Source organism: Callospermophilus lateralis, chromosome 14 (assembly GCF_048772815.1).
Source record: "Callospermophilus lateralis isolate mCalLat2 chromosome 14, mCalLat2.hap1, whole genome shotgun sequence".
NCBI classification, from domain to species: Eukaryota; Metazoa; Chordata; class Mammalia; order Rodentia; family Sciuridae; genus Callospermophilus; species Callospermophilus lateralis.
This window is the reverse complement of record NC_135318.1, coordinates 14,292,942-14,309,959: the sequence shown is the minus strand read 5'-3', so window position 1 is coordinate 14,309,959 and position 17,018 is coordinate 14,292,942. Positions and strand designations below refer to the sequence as shown.

At 34.5% G+C, this 17,018-nt stretch overlaps 1 protein-coding gene across 2 annotated transcripts in view; it reads left to right on the top strand.

The window, feature by feature from the left end:
• The window catches only part of Wdr35 (WD repeat domain 35), a 60,345-nt gene that overhangs the window by 14,684 nt on the left and 28,643 nt on the right, over window positions 1–17,018 (top strand). Inside the window, exons 9-12 of one of the 2 annotated variants that reach the window (XM_076832638.2) lie at window positions 153–278; window positions 2,692–2,877; window positions 7,948–8,008; window positions 14,356–14,500. In XM_076832638.2, the coding sequence (XP_076688753.2) occupies window positions 153–278; window positions 2,692–2,877; window positions 7,948–8,008; window positions 14,356–14,500 (518 nt within the window). The remainder of the gene's footprint in view (window positions 1–152; window positions 279–2,691; window positions 2,878–7,947; window positions 8,009–14,355; window positions 14,501–17,018) is intronic. The other variant, XM_076832639.2, reaches the window with a different exon arrangement.

Sequence of the window (17,018 nt, the reverse complement as noted above, 5' to 3'; positions counted from 1 at the left end):
GTTTTTTTGTAATTAAAATGCAAGGAAAATGATCTTAAAATTAGTGATAAACTTTCACAAGAGAGTCTTCATACCACTTTTGATCTCCATGAAATGTTCAATGGTAATTTGTTCATTGTGATACTTTAGATTGAATACTTTTTCCCCCCCAGCATTTGGGCACTTTGAAACTTCCTGGAAAGCAGTTGTCTGCACTATCTTGGGAAGGAGATGGACTGAAAATTGCACTAACTGTTGATTCCTTTATATATTTTGCGAACATTCGGCCCGATTATAAGGTATTAAGAACATTTGTAAAATAAAGTGTTTTTAACTAAATAATTTGTTATAACTCATTATATTCATAGTGGTTTTGTTTTAGAAACTAACAGAAAGGAGGCTTTTGTTGTCCACGAGGACTTTAAAACTAGCTTTTCTAGTATACTGTGTATAATTAGTAAAATGACCCTATGAGTCAGAGTCTCAGTGGGAAACAGATGGCCCACCCACCAGAGTAATTGAAGGGCTTGTTACAGATGTGTGGGTAGCATTAAGGGACAGCAAGGGAGATAAAGCAGGCACCCAGTGCTTAGCAAATAGATGCCATCACCAGTGCCCCCAGTTGGAAGGGGCAAGGGAGTAACATTCCATGAGAGCTTTGGCTGTGTAAGAGAAGCTGCCCAGCAGGGGCTTGGCTACCACCACTGGCCAGGCAGAGACAGATAGGGGAGTAGATACTCCATCTTTCTACTTCATGTGCCTTTTACTGGTCAAATCCAACTAGGCACCAGTTGGCAAGGTAGCCCAGGTGATGGAGTTCATAGAAATCAGTTTCCAGGGCTCAGCAGAATAGAGAAGGGCAGAGAATAGATTAGGAGGGGGAAAAATGAGAGAGCAACTTGATATTTAATCGCTATTTTATCTTAAACTTAGTATTTGATCCAAAACAAGTTTGAAATATGATCTGATAAATTATTTGTTATGAATAATCTTATATATTTCATTTAAAGGGCAAAGCCCCTCAGAGAAATGACTGATTCTAGGACTAGAGCAAGGAAAATATAAGTCTGGAGCATCTTAACAATGCCAGACAGTAATAAAGAACTCTAACACAAAAAAAATGTGGCCACGTCAAAGGCACATGGCAGACAACTAGGAAGAGCTCTCTTTGGCTTAAGGTGTAGCAATTTGAGGAATAAAACAAATGTTGCAAATTCATTATAACCCAAATTATGAAGTTAATGTCTGTGAGCCAATACTGATAAAATTAACTTACTTTAATAAAAAACAAATGGGAGAGAAGAAACAGATCTTCCTTACAGAAGTATACCATCTCACTTATGTACTCCCCCTCCAGAAGGAAGAACATAGTCCCAGTTCCTTGGCTTGAGTATGGGCCGCACTTGGTGACTCACTTCCAAAGAATAGAGGATGGAGAGAGGAAAGAGAAAGTAGCTTAACAGTGGGAAATCCCCATGAACACCACATCAACAGTGATGTCATGTGGATACCACGTACCTCCTAATAGGACGAATCAAGATCGTGTTACGTCTCTGTTGATCTTCCTAAAAACCAACAACCCCATGATTGAGGGGCACTTTACAAAATACCAGAGCAGTACTCCTCTATATTGCCAAGGTTATTGAAAATAGAGAAAGACTGAGAAACTGTCACAGCCCAAAGGAGTCCATGGAGACACGTTATCTAAATATAATGTGTCTAAAATGGGATTCTGGGATAGAAAAAGGACATTAGGGAAAAGCTAGAAACTCAAAGTGTGAAGTTTAGTTAGTTGTAATAGTAATATTGGTTTCTTCATTGTGACAAATGTGCTATGGCAATGTAAAATGTAAATAGGGAAATGGATGAGGGGTATATGGGAACTTTGTATTATCTTTGCAACTTTATTGCAAATCTATAACTATTTTAAAGTCAACATTTATTGTAGAAAACAATCATGGTATTAAAAGTAAACACAATTATTAGCTACTAATAGTAAAAGTAATGTGGACAATGAGAATTAATTTATTCAAAATTACATGTAAGTATACTATAAGAGTTAGAAGGGAAAGCTGTAAATGCCTAAGTTTCATAATCAATAGCTATGCAGTGTGGTGATAAATACTAGAATAGTTACAGCTAAAGATGTTATAGGCTCTTCATGAGAGGAAGTTGGGGAGGGATTCGCATTTTGTTATTGTTTTAAATAAATCATGCAGAAAGATTTGATATAAGAACAAATTTCATAAAATATGTGGATGGGGAAAGGCAAAACACCTATTTTTAAATATTGACTTGAGGACTCAGAATCTAAGATTTTCACAGGGATAACACTATTGATGGTTCACACTAGCTAGCTATGGTACCACTGAAGCTTAAGTCTTAAAAATTAAAAATAAGGAGGGTTAATCACACTGAATTTATTTTGGCATCACATTTTTTTTGTTTTTAAAATGTATTATTATTACCTTTTTGGTTATTTTCGTGCAAAAAAGGTAGGTATGAAGCTGAAGATTCAGAATTCAGAAATTCTACCATTTCTGAAGAATGTATTTTGTCAGTACTGATAAAGTACTTATCTGCATTATTCCTAGAGTAAAAATAAAATAAATTGCATTTTTTCTCCCAAAGCTTAATATTCTTTCCTTCCTCTCTCTTCCCTCCCCTCTTTCCTCCTCCCATTCTTTCCCTTTTCTGCTCCTTTCTTCCTAGTGGGGCTATTGTTCAAATACTGTGGTGTATGCATATACCAGACCAGATCGTCCTGAGTACTGTGTTGTCTTTTGGGACACTAAAAACAATGAGAAATATGTTAAATATGTGAAGAGTATCATTTCCATTACCACTTGTGGCGATTTCTGCATTTTGGCTACAAAAGCTGATGAAAGTCATCCTCAGGTAGGAATTCCTTGGTATCTTAAAGCACAGACTGGTGAACAGACTGGTTGGCATAATCGGGCCAGAGTTATCTACATTCTCAAGCATGGCCTGGATACCGGCAAGTACAGAAACACGGGGTCTGTTGGCCATGTTAGTCTAGACCTGTTCTGGAAAACTATATGACTCTATTGCTTCTGTATTCTCTGATTTTTTTCCCCTCCATTCAGCTAATCATTGGCAGTTCATATTGACTGCTTCAGTACTGAAGCTTTTTTCTCAGAAATATATTTAAAACACCATAATCCTTTTCCAAGTTAAAATTTCACAAGCAAACAATGAATATCCAGATATCTGCAATAAATACTAAAGAACTGATAAAACAATGACTAATTGTAACAGTTTGGGAAGCTTTTGACATTGAGAAATCTTTTATTTGAAATTATATTAGTTTAAAAGTCATCTCAGAGCACAAAATAAATAGTACATATAATATCTTGTTAAAAAGTGTACTAACAATTTAAGTATTTGTAGAAAAATGTAAATATTCCAAAATAGGACTACCAATATCTTTATCTAGGTTATAATTTATTTCCTTATTACATTTTTGGTTAAAGGTAACCACTTGAACAGCCTTATTTGGCTTTGTTCTCTTCTGAAACTTGCTGAACAACAGTAAAGTTTTTTTTTTTTTTTTTTTAAAGTCACAAGCCCATAGGGACCAGAAATGGAGAGGAAATGGTAACAAATTTGGAGGTTAGAGAATAGGTGGATTAGTGATAATTACCTTAGCAGGCCTAAAAAAGCTGAACCATAAACTTTTCATGGAAAAAGCAAAGAAGCATCTAGTTACAGAATGTTGAAGAGGAACAGGACTTGGAGTGCCTAAGAAAGAAACTAACATATAAAAAAAGATATAACAAAGAAAGTTCTCAGATCCTCATAGAAAGAGAACACGGGCAGCTGCTTGCTTAACATCTATTAAGACTGGGCTTAGATCTCCAGGGAGGATCAAAGGGGATCTCTGCACCGAAGGGCATCACGCATAGCTAAGGGTGGAAGAACTCAGCTGAAAACCAATTAAATGGGAAGTTCAGGACTTGTCATTACCCCTGGTCCTCTATCCCTACTTGGTTCCCAGAGCACTGGCAGCCAGGCATCAGGCTTTGAGGTAGTGGATTGAAAGAATCTTCCCTGAAGAATCTGATCAGCTCATGAGAAAAGATTAAGATTGGGAATCTCCAAGAAAATAACCCTGCTTGATCACTTCATAGTAAAAGCCATGCTCTCAGTAAGGCTTATTTATGGACAAATAGATTCCAAGTAGCCTTTTAGTATCCCACTTTTTAAAATTTTATTAGAACATTATAATTATACATAGTATTTGGGTTCCTTTGGATAAAATTATATATACAAGGAATTTGATTTCAATCCCCATTCCTCCTCCCTCCTTCTCCCTCCTCTACTGATCTTCCTTTTACTCATTATTTATTTTGGTACCAGGCATTGAACTCAGGGCCACTTGACTTCTGAGCCACATCCTCAATCCTATTTTGTATTTTATTTAGAGACAGGGTCTCACTGAGTTTCTTAGCACCTCTCCGTTGCTGAGGCTGGCTTTGAACTTGAGATCCTTGTGACTCAGCCTCCCGAGCTGGAGCTGCTGGGATTACAGGCATGCATCACGGTGCCTGGCTCCTTTATTTATTTATTTATTATTTTATTTATTTTTAATTCTAGATGGACACAATACCTTTATTTGTTTGTTTTTATGTGGTGCTGAGAATCAAACCCAGCACCCCACGTGTGCTAGGCAAGCGTTCTACCACTGAGCTATACCCTCAGCCCCTCCTTTATTTATTTTTGATTGGTGCTTTCTCTATATACATAAAGGTGGAATTCCCTTTGGTACATTTATATATATATATATGACATGATTTTGTTGATTAATGTGTTTCCGTTTTTCTTCCTTCCTCTCTCCCTCTCATTTTCCTACTCCACTGATCTTCCCTATATTTTATGATATCTGATCTCTTCCCCCATTGACTTCTTTCCCTTATTTTGCTTTAGCTCCAACATATAAGAGAAAACTTTCAACCCTTGATTTTCTGAGTCTGGCTTATTTCACTTAGCATGATTTTCTCCATTTCCATCCATTTACTGGCAAATATTATTTCTTTCTTCTTTATGATTGGGTAAAACACCATTGTGTACATATACCACATTTTCTTGATCCATTGACATGTGTCTGGGTTGATTCCATAATTTGGCTATTATGAATTGTGCTGCTATAAAAATTGCAGTGGCTACATTGTGATAGTATGCTGATTTAGTTTTTTTGGATAAGTACAGAGGAGTGGGATAGCTGGGTCATGTGGTGATTCCATTACTAGTTTTTTGAGAAATCTCCACACTGCTTTCCACAGTAGTTGTACTAATTTGCATTCCCACCAACAATGTATAAGTGTACCTGTTCCCTCACATCCTTGCCATATTTATTGTTATTTGTATTCTTGATAATTGCCAAGTGAGATGAAATCTTAGTGTAATTTTTATTTGCATTTCCCTGGCTGCTAGACAGGTTGAACATTTTTTTTATATGTTTGTTGACTGTTTGTGTTTTTTCTTTTGAGAAATTTGTGTTTAGTTCTTTTGCCCATTTATTGATTGGCACTCCACTTTTAAATACAGCAGATAGATTAGAATTCTCAGACATTTGAAGAAAGCATTGAATTTAACAGACAGATACCAGTATAACCACAAGTAGAAAAGAATTTGGAGGAAATAAAGACTAGACAAAAAGAAAAATTCAAAGATTCTGTATTCTGCAAAGAACCATCATTATTATCTTCAGAGAGTTAAGAGGTTTCCATCTATAAAATAAGAATAGTAAAGAAAAGGAAAATTTTAGAAATTACAAATATGAGAATCCCATTGAAAAATTTGGCAGAATGGTTAGGAAATTGGATGAAAATACCCTACAAAGTACAGCAAAAAAGACAAAGAAATGGAAAGTAGTGAAAAAGAAGAAAATTAGAAAACTTAGTCTTGGAAGTTTAGTATTTGAACAATAGTTCTAAGAAAACTGTAAAAGCCAAATAGCATGGAATGAATCTAAAAAAAAAAAAAAAAAAAAAAATCCAGGAAAATTTCCCTTGAGATTCTAGATTGAATAAATGTGTTTCCACATCAAGACACATCACTGTGAAATTTCAGAACACTGGGGATTAAAAAAAAAAAAAGAGTCTTACAAGATTTCAGAGAGGAAAAACAGATTTCATAGGATAAGGAGTCATAATGACATCTGACTTATGAAAAGCAATGCTTTGGAGAATCGCTTTTAAAATTTTGAAGGAAACTGACTTCCTATCTAAAATTCCACATCCTAAGAAAACCACTTAAGTGTGAGGATGGAATACAGACTTTTTCAGATGTGCAAGGTCATAAAAATTTTACCTTCCATGGTGTCCCATCTTAGGGAGTTAGTTACTTGATGATAATGTCCATGAAAATGAGGAATAAACCAAGAAAGAGGAAGAAAGAAGAAACAAGAGCACAGGGCCCCTGGTGAAGAGTGGTACCAATTGACTGCTCTGCAGCATGCCCAGGGAGGCCAGTGAGAGAAGGGCAGAAGGTTCCAGAAGAAATTTAAACATATGCAATTGTAGGATTCCCTAGAATGTTTGAACCCTTGAGAGGAGGAGATAGACTTAACTGAGGAAAATCAGGGATTTAAGTTAGTAATGGTTGCCTAGAAAGCTAAACAAAGGAAAGAATAAAGATAATAATAAACTACAGGGAAAGCAAACTATGCTTGAAAGGAAAATAAATCATGGTATAATGGATGTCTCAGCTGAGTAGCATTTACACAGTCAAAATAATGTGATCACTGATTTTTTAAATTAAAATCTTTTAATTGACATATAATATTTAGTCCTAATTCTGATCTAACAAAATTATGTGAAAAGTGGAAAGATGAAGGGATAGAAGTATGCCCCTGGGTGGCAGGTTTTGGGAAAGGGGATGAAAAAAAGCAAAATTCTTATCTTTCATAATGGGAAGGTGACAGATAATGCACTGGATTGAAACAAAACCAAACCAGAAATAGCTCTAGAAATATGTTACTTAGATTTGTAGAGATAAATAGCAAGAGCAGGAGTTAAAGGGAGTAGAAAAGGAATGCTGTGCCAGTTTTAGCAAGAAGTCCTGTAGAATTATTTTTTGAAAATATAATTGATGAAAATGAAAAGTAAATTAAAAATACAACTTGTGGTATTTTGGACAGTAAATAAGCTTTGAAAGGGTGGAAGGGTAAATTATAGTATTTTTAGTATACCTTTTATCATTTGGTTTATATTTATGAAATTAATTAAACAGGTTTTAATTGAGATGCTGAAAAAGGAAAAATATGTATCAAAAATATATATAAAATTGATTTATTTAAAATTATTATTCTGATCAGGAAAACATCTAAATAGAATAGTACTGTTAGTACAGGATACGGTGAAAGAAAAATGAAATTATCACTTTAGAACAGTATGATCTAAAGCATGCTTTATTATCTTCCTAATATTAGTCATTGATAATTATTTGAATATAAGTCATTTTTATTAGGTTGGATTATGTCTTTTCTGAATTAACTGAATTTTTCTGAATTTCTCATGTTGTTTATATATTGCTTCAAAGGAGGAGAATGAAATGGAGACATTTGGTGCAACGGTAACAAATTAAGTTAGTTCTTATATAGCTGGTTATAATAAGATAAAAATGAATTTTGATATTATAGCTGGTCAGGAATTTTAGAAGTATACATGATGAAAAGGAGCCCAGTGTATCAGTATTTCTAAAATGTCTTCTTAAAAACTGTGGTATTCTGTTATATTGAGAAATCAGCCTTCATTTAATTTTAATTTGTATTTTTAAAATGGTTAATGCCTTAGATTGTCTTGTTTTTATTTGCTATTTTTGCACCTAACAATTTTATCAATTATTTCTCAGTTAATGATACTTGAAAAAGATAAGTATGATATATATTTCTTTATTAGTTGTAAGTAAGAGTTGTGATATTTGTTTTTGTTTTGTTTTTCACAGTTTGTGCTAGTTCTTTGTAATTCTATCGGCACACCCTTGGATCCCAAATACATTGATATTGGTAAGGAAGTGTTAATATTTATTTTGTTTAGTCTTTTCCTCTATAATCTATTTCCTCATTTTTTTTTTTTTTTTCTTTTTTGTGCTGGGGATTGAATTCAGGGCCTCAGGCATGCCAGGCAAGCACTCTACCACTGAGCCATATCCCCAGAACAACAATCAGGTTTTATTTGTAACACTAATTCAGAAACCTATGATATTAATTAGAATGACCATACTTTCTGGTTGTCAGGTCCAGTACCAGATTATACCCGTTCTCATGGTTGACCTATTAACACACCACTTCACTCTCAAAAGCATCCTAGTTAAGATAATAAATTAAAAGGTTACTGTATCTAAAATCCATGATTATTCATAATTGCCATTATTTGCTTTAAGTGGGAAATATAATTGTACAGAAATTGGCATGCTACATAATGCTTAAATGTAATAAACTGAGGATTATAGAAAGAATTTTGCTGTTAAATCACTTTTATAACTGCTTGTAAATACCTCTCTTCCATAAAAACACTTTAGCTGCTTGTAAAATTGAGTTTGCTCTTTCCAGAGTTTTCTAATGAAATTAGTCTATTAATAGGGACAGCTTTAAAAAATTCCCCTTTTTCAGAGTGCATTTGTTTCTTTAATTTTGCATTTTTCTCTATCCAACAGTTATAAAAATAATCCACCAAAAATTTTTAAATTTTGTTCAGAGAAGCTTGTTTATAATCACTAACAAATATTTTGTTGCCCTTTCACAGAACTTTGAAAAGTAATGATTTTCTTTTAAGTTTATGGTAGTATATTAGATATAATATGACCAAAAAATCATTTAATCTAAAAAATTGAAAACCTCCATTGAATTATTTTCTGACTCTGAGAACTACTCTTCTCTTTCTTCTTTTTTTTTTCTTTTCTGTATTGGACATTCAATCTAAGCAATGAAATGATAATGTCACCTTCTAAATGTTCGCATTTTGCTAAGTTCTTCAGTTGATAACAAGCAAATGTGAAAAATATTTACTGGCCTTAAGATTTTATGCTCCAATGTTAGGGTATTGGTAACTCATTCACCTTGATATATTGAAATATTTCGACTGCCTATCTATGTCCATTGTTATATAGGTATGTTCATATGTATGTATACATATGTTAGTGTTCCTTGTTGAAAGACTTAAGAGTATTACTGACTCTTGTCACAAATATCTAATTTATTGGAAGCATAGCAGTTTTTAAGGGGTAATTTCTATCAATCTTCAGATTATATTCTTTTTCTTTTAAGATCTAAAGTTTTAACATAGACTCATATGACGATAGGGTTAGCCTCTAAGTAATTTTTGTCTCAGGTTGACTTTTCTTCTTTTGTTTCTGATGGAACCTAGAGGTGCTGTATGACTGGGCTACATCCCCAGCCTTTTTCACTTTTCATTTTTGGTCAAGTATCTTGCTAAGTTGCCCACGTAGGCCTTGAATTTGCTATCCTCCTGCCTCAACCTCCCAAGTAGCTGGGATTATAGGCATGTAAGACTGCACCAGGTTAGACTGTTTGTGAAATAAAGCTAAATGCAAATCCTTCCCTTTCATAAAATGGCAAATACTTGAGGGCATGATTATTCGTATTTTTGAGTCTCAAAGCATTTTTTGCAGTCTTGCAGACTGACATTTTAACAAACAGTTCTTTCATTGCACTACAGCAAACATAGCCAAAGTCTCAACTTTTTTTTCATACATATCCTATAAAATTTCTTTATAAAGTTTCTATGCCAAATTTTCACAAGGACTGGAGACTAAAATGACAAAAAACACGTGTGACTGGTTCTATTCTGAAACATATTGTTCTTGTTCTGCTGTGTACTCTTGCTCTTAACAGTCTCTATGGAAACCTTTAAAAAAGGATTTTACACATTATTTGGGAGTATGGTTTGTGGAGCTCTGTTGTACTCTACATGTTAGGGTTAGGGCACCCTCTTTTGGTGCTCTTCCATGGGGTTATTATGATATCTGTGGTATACTTTTATTCAAAGTACTTCTTTTCTTTTATATTTATTCTTTAGTTGTAGGTGAACACAATACCTTTATTTTATTTTTATGTAGTGCTTAGGATCGAACCCAGAGCCTCACGCATACTAGGCAAGTGCTCTACCTCTGAGCCACAACCCCATTCCCCAAAGTACTTCTTTGTTTGTGCTGCAGTTATTGATCTTCTTGCCTGTTTTCTCCTTTAGATTCTGAAATTCTTAAAAATCTTTTTTCTAGTTAAACTTTTGTATCCCCAGTACATAACACTGTGCTTGGCCTATAGTAAATGTTTATTGAACTTGTGGAAGATATTTTCTGTCATGTAAATACAGAGTAAAGCAAATCATTAATAAATATATATTGTTTTGGATACTTCAGTGATAACTGGGAATAATGAGAAATTAATTATGCCATTTCTTTTTTTTTGGGGGGGGGATAGTAGAGATTGAGCTCAGAGGCTCTTGACCACTGAGCCACATCCCCAGCCCTATTTTGTATTTTATTTAGAGACAGGATCTCACTGAGTTGCTTAGCATCTCGCCATTGTTGAGGCTGGCTTTGAACTTGTGATCCTCCTGCCTCAGCCTCCCAAGCTGCTGGGATTACAGGTGTGTGCCACTGCACCTGGCTAATTATGACTCTTCTTACATGATGTCTATAGACAAGTTATTAAGATTGAATCAGTCCATTGAAAGATGACTTACTGCTCGCACCCTGCTGTGGGCCAGGTATCATGAAAGATTTGGATAAATGAATCTTGGGGCATAAGGGCCTCAGAGTCATCTTTTCTATGTAGAAAAGGTTGCATTTGAGCTGAGTTTTGAGGGATAAGTATTTCTTCAGGTGATATTTTAAAGAGAGAAGATAGCATTTGCAGAGGCATGGAGTCATGCAAAGTGACCAGAGAGTGCCAGGTTGCCCGTGTTGCAGCCATTTTGGTGGAGCACAGCAGGTTTCTAATGGTCGTCTCTAACACATGCACTGTGTTTTCCATGTATTCCAGAGAAAGTTAATTTGATGAAAACTCTTCAGCGCAGTTTCAGTTTACCAGCTTCTTTTAAAAGACTAAGAAATGAATGAGTAGGAAAGTGGGGGAGGGACTGTTAAAAATGCAGGCATTTATTTCAGGACTCAGCATGAAAATATTACAAGCAGGTTTTACTTATATGTGAATTCCTAAATTGTTTTAAATCATTTTACATCCTGGCTTGACTAGAAATGACTGCTTTTAGTGTTACAAAGTGCAATTAATGGAAGCACAATTATTGTCATAAAAATTTTTTCAATAATCTTTCTAGGTGTTTTGAATTTTTTCTTTCCAAGTATTAAATAGTTCAGGAGGACATGAGGTGTTTTTGTCCAGAAAAATGTTCTTTTTCTAAAACATTTGATCCCTTGAAATTTGGCCTTGTTTTTCCTAGAAGCTTAATCTGGATGAAGTGAATTTTTTAAAGATGTATCAAAATTTATATTTATGTCATTACTACTCATATAAATTTACTGAAATCACTACTATATTGACTCAAAAGAACACATTTCCAATATATTTGTGTTTAATTTTGTATCGACTAGAGAATTTGTATATGGTTATATATATATATATATATATATATATATATATATATATATATATATATATATTTTAGTTGTAGTTGTAAACAATACCTTTATTTTTATGTTCGCACATGCGAGGCGAACACTTACCACTGAGCCACACCCCCAGCCCTATATGGTTGTATTTTAAAAACCTATCTAGATAGTAAAAATGAGAATAAGAATAGCATCCATGCCTAATACTTCCTAATCCTTACTGAAGAGTGATTATGAGCATGAAACCTGGTGTCAGATTGACTGGTTTCATGTCCAACTCTACCACTTTCTAGCATATGTCATAGACAAATTATAACTGTTTCATGCCTCAGTTTCTTCATATGCTAAATGGAGATAATAATGGCTACCTTAAAGGGTGATTTTGAGTTAATATTTGTAATGTGTGAAGAGGGCCTGGCATATATTTTTAAAAATCAATAAATATTGGCTTTAAAATTATTAAGTATTTTCTCTATTCCAGGCACTGTGCTATGCTTTATAGTTAATTTCACTTTTATAAATAGGATTGGCATTATTATTATCTTTAATTTACTATAAATAATCTGAGGTTTTGAGAGAAGAAATACTTCATCTAGTGCCACAGTTAGTGCCTGTGATTTGAATCCAAGAAATTTGACTCTTACCTGGAACCACTGATATCCTAATTTTGAATCAGTCAGGCTAACAAAAAGAAATAACTTGAGTATAATTTATAATGATGATAAAAATTGGTTGGAAAAATGTTTTTATGTGCTTAGGAAAATTTATATTAGAAAGCAGTAAAGGTTTGTGAACTTACTTCAGATTACTCTAAGAGCATAAGGGCTACTAGTATTCGCATATTCATGGTGGAATTTACTAAATATTTAGTAAATGTTTTAGAATTTAATAACGACAAAGTGAAGGAGAGAGCCTGGACCTGCCCTGAACGCCCCCTGGAGGCCAGTTGCCATTCTTCAGCCTAGCTTTTGTTCCCCACCCAGGAGAGGCTTGGAATGCCCTCTAGTGGTTGTTAATAGTACATATTTTAAACAGAAAAATCTTGACAGTTATGAAAATAACATTTTAAAATATGACTTAATTTTACTGACTTACTTAGTATAAAAATTCTATATTCAAAATTCAAATCTATAAAAGGATTTGATTAGCTTGTATACTTCATAAAAGGGTCTACAGTAGGAGATTGAACATTTTTTTAAGAGATAAAACAGATGAAAAAGTTATTTGTTTAGAAAACTATATTTCTAAATTAGGAAGGAACTTGGGATAATTTTCTTTTCTAAGTTACAATGGGGATTTAACACATATGAGGTCAGGAGAAAGGATAAATTCTGAACCAAGTCATGACTGGTTGTAGGGAAAGAAAGCAGGGGGTGGATTTTATTTATTCATCCATCAGTTGATGGGCATCTGGGTTGGTTCTACCTTTTGACTATTATGAATAATGCTGTTATGATCATTTGAGTATGGCTTTTTGTGTGGACTTATGTTTTAATCTGTCTTGGGTATAATCTAAGAGAATACTTGCTAGGGCATATAGTAACTCTGTATTTAACATTTTGAGGAACTGAAAAACCGTTTTTCAAAGTGTATTTTACATTTCTACCATTTCTGTACATTCTTGTCAACACTTATTATCATCTTTTTGATTCTAGCTCCGTAGTAGGTGTGAAACATCATCTCTCTGATGCCTAATGATGTTGACCATCTTTTCATTTTCTTAATGGCCATTAAAAAAATCTTCATTGGATAACTGTCTATTCAGATTTTTTGATTGCTTTTAAATTGGGTTATTCATCTTTTATTATTGAATTTTATGTGTTCTTGATATATTCTAGATAGAATTCCTTATTAAATATGAGATTAAATATTTTCTCACATTCTGTGGACTTTTTCACTTTCTTAATGGTATTTTTTGAATCACAAATGTTTTTGATTTTGGTGAAGTCCAATTTATCTACTTTTTCTTTTGTTGCTTGTGCTCTGGTGTTATATCTAAGATACCAACCATTGCTTACCCCAAGGTCACAAAGATTTACTCCTACCTTTTCTTTTAAGTGTTATGGTTTTTGCTCTTGTATTTAGGCCTTTGATTCATTCCTTAATTTGTCTTGATGTTCTTTTCAGTAGTACCATTATTTGTTGCAGTGACCAAAACCTATGTGACAGCAGCTTCAAAAGAAGCATTTTTGGGTGAGATAGGAAGGAAAAGCATGAGAAGAAGACTACCACTAAATAGGGAAGAGAGGTGGGAGGGGAAAAAGAGGGAGAAGGGGAGTTGCACAGAAGATGGGAGGAAAACCTCATTGTTATACAGGATACATATATGATATTGTAATGAGAAAAAGAAAAAACAAAAGAGTGTGTCACATTAGATTGGATGGAGAGAAAGGATGGGAGAGGAGGGGAGGAGTAGGGAGGATAGGAAGGGCAGCAGAATAGAATAGACAATATGACTGAAGTATGTACATTCCATGTATGTATTATATATCAAAATGCATTCTACTGTCATGTATGACTAAAAAAAATTAAAAAAGAAGCATTTTTGGGGTGCTTGGATCCATTCTTTTTGTATGGTATGGTCCTATGAGCTTTAGATTATTTTCTGATTTGAGAGACTGTGTGTGGGTATTTTGAACTGCAAGTATATTGTCTATAAAATGAGGAGTTGGACTCTATGATTCCTGAAGTTACATTCAGGAGGACATTCTGTGATTCTGTGTAACTATTACTTAATTGTCTTAATGTTTTTTTTGACAGTGCCCTTATTTGTTGCAATGACCAAAACTCATGTGATAGCAGCTTCGAAAGAAGCATTTTATATTTGGCAATATCGTGTGGCAAAGAAGCTCACAGCACTGGAAATTAATCAGATAACGCGATCTCGGAAAGAAGGAAGAGAAAGGTATCTTTTTTGATACATATTTTAATAGTTTAACCATATCACATTAAAACCAGATATAGTAATTATAAATTTTCATGCTTGAGAAATGCCAGTTGCCTTGATTAATACAAAATATTTTTCCATTAATATGAATATTTTTCCGATTGATCCATTTCAAATTTCTCAAAATAAAAGAGAGATAATATGGTGTAATAAAATATGGAGATAAAGGCTAGAGACCTTTGTTTTTTGCAATGAAATTGCTGTCTTCACTCACCTACCCCCAAGATACTAGGGTTATTATGTTTACTGAAATATGATTATTCATTTGTAGTCCAAGGATCTAACTGAAGCTTCAGTCTTTTGAGTTAGTGGTACAGAGGACAGGCAGGTCCTGAGGCACAGGTATGGAAGAGGTGTTGAGTGTGGTACACTGGGGACTTGGCTTCTTTCCCTTGCTCTGGATTCCAGGGAGTCTGGAGTTGGAATGGCTGTGGTAATTGGGGGTAAGCTGTTCCACGTGAGGAGCCTGCAGGAGGGACTTCTTATAGTAAGTCTAGGTGAAGATGCATTTACAGTGTTTTCTAAGTTATTTTGTCTCTGTTTACTGTTCTATGGTTGTTACCTTAAGTCTTTAAATAAAGCATTTTGTCATGTGTGTTAACCTGACAGCTCTGAATGAGGGTACAGGCATGTGTTGGTGGGACTGGGTTGCAGAAGTCAGCTCAGAAATCCCAGGCTGCTTTTTCAAACCATCTTCTGCCCTCACATACACTTGATATCTTAATAAAATTTTCCTGTCCCTTCATGACTCACTCAATTACAAAATAGGAGGTTTGTCCCCAGTAAAAGCATTTGGGACTTGCGAATTATGTGGAAGTAGAAACTGTTGAAAAGTAAATATCTTTTCAGCAGTGCTAGAAGGTTAGCTGGAGAGGGTCTTTGGCTTCCGTGAGGGTAGTGCAGTAGTCCTCTGGAGGATTTTCAGTAATAGTGATGATAAGCAGTGATCTTTAGTCTTTGTAGAGAAGCTGGATCTTTGGACATAGTTGCAGAGGGTGGGAGGGAAAGACCCAGCATCTCTGTGTAGCCATTGTCCTCTGTTAGCCAGTTGTAGGAATTCTAGTTTCTGTTTCAATCAAGAAGACAGCACTTCCTTATCTTCCTATCTGGGATGTGCTTACTGGTATTTGGAGCTGGTTCTCCTTGGATCTCAGTTTCCTCATCTGTAAAATATGTTGATGGCAGTGGTAATAGCCAACATTTATTGAACACTTCTTATGTGCCTGATCCTTTCGTAAATCTAATAGGTATTTGTATTATTCCTGTTTCATAGAGGAAACTGAGACACTGAGCTTCAATTGTTTGCCAAAGGTCATCAGGTGCTAAGTGTAGATGTAGTTAATCTGACTTGGAACCCTTTTCCTGGGACAGACCTTTCTTGTGTCTTTCTGGTTTTAAGAGAAGGCACTGGGTTACATGATCTCTTGAGGGAACTGCTGTTCTAATCTTTGACTTCTTTTGTAATAATTATGTAGGCCTAGATATGTTTAATAGAAATGTGTTAAAATGCAGAAACATGAACCAATTTAGACATACCCTGTTTCTATATTTTAGTAGTTGTCTATTAAATTTCTTTAAAATTCGATGTACTTATTATGTTGATGATGTACAATCATGATTTCAGAATAATTATGAAATTTTATGGTATTTTAAAAATAGAAAATGGCATGGTTTTTCTGTGATTATATTATAGCTGCAATTTCTGAGCCCCTGTTTATGTTAGGCTCTATATTTATTATGTGCTTTATAAACATCACTTTATTTTTGCCTCCAGAAATGCTAGAGGAGGATCTTTACTGTTGTTTTACAGAGAGAGAAATTGAGGCTCAGGGAAGTGAAGTAATTTGCCCAAGGCTTTGGAGCTAGGATAGTATTTTAGTAATCCTTTAATTTTTTTATTCATTTAAATAATTTTTCAGCAGATATTATGGCACTTGAGAGTGTGTGGCACTGTGCTGGAGACTGGAGAGTCTTTGCCTCCAGGAATCTCACCACCTAGTGGGGAGTCAGTGGACGAGTAAACCAGCAATGACACTCCACTGCAATTTGAAAAAGTATTGTAATATGGTGCCAGGGAGATGGCAGGGGTCCATAAGGGGTGTATCTTCTTTAATTAGTGCTTCTCAAGTCCATTTAAGCTTTATTTTTATTAAACACACTGACATAAGGGAAATTATGGAGAAACAACAGAAAAAGTTCATGGAGTAGGAGTTAATCCTGACAGAGTAAAGTAGCCTCTTCCTCAGAGCTTGATGAAATTCAACGGGAATATGTAATTGAATGGTCAGATATATTTGGGGCACAGCTATCAGAAGCAGCTTACTTAACTGTAAATATCTGATAGATACCTTATGAAACTAAGCTATATCAAGAATTATTTAAAATAATCAGGATTTTTATTAAGTAACAATATTCAATGGTGTCACCCAATCCTTTCATTGTTGTAAAGATTATGAAATAATATAACCTTTATTAA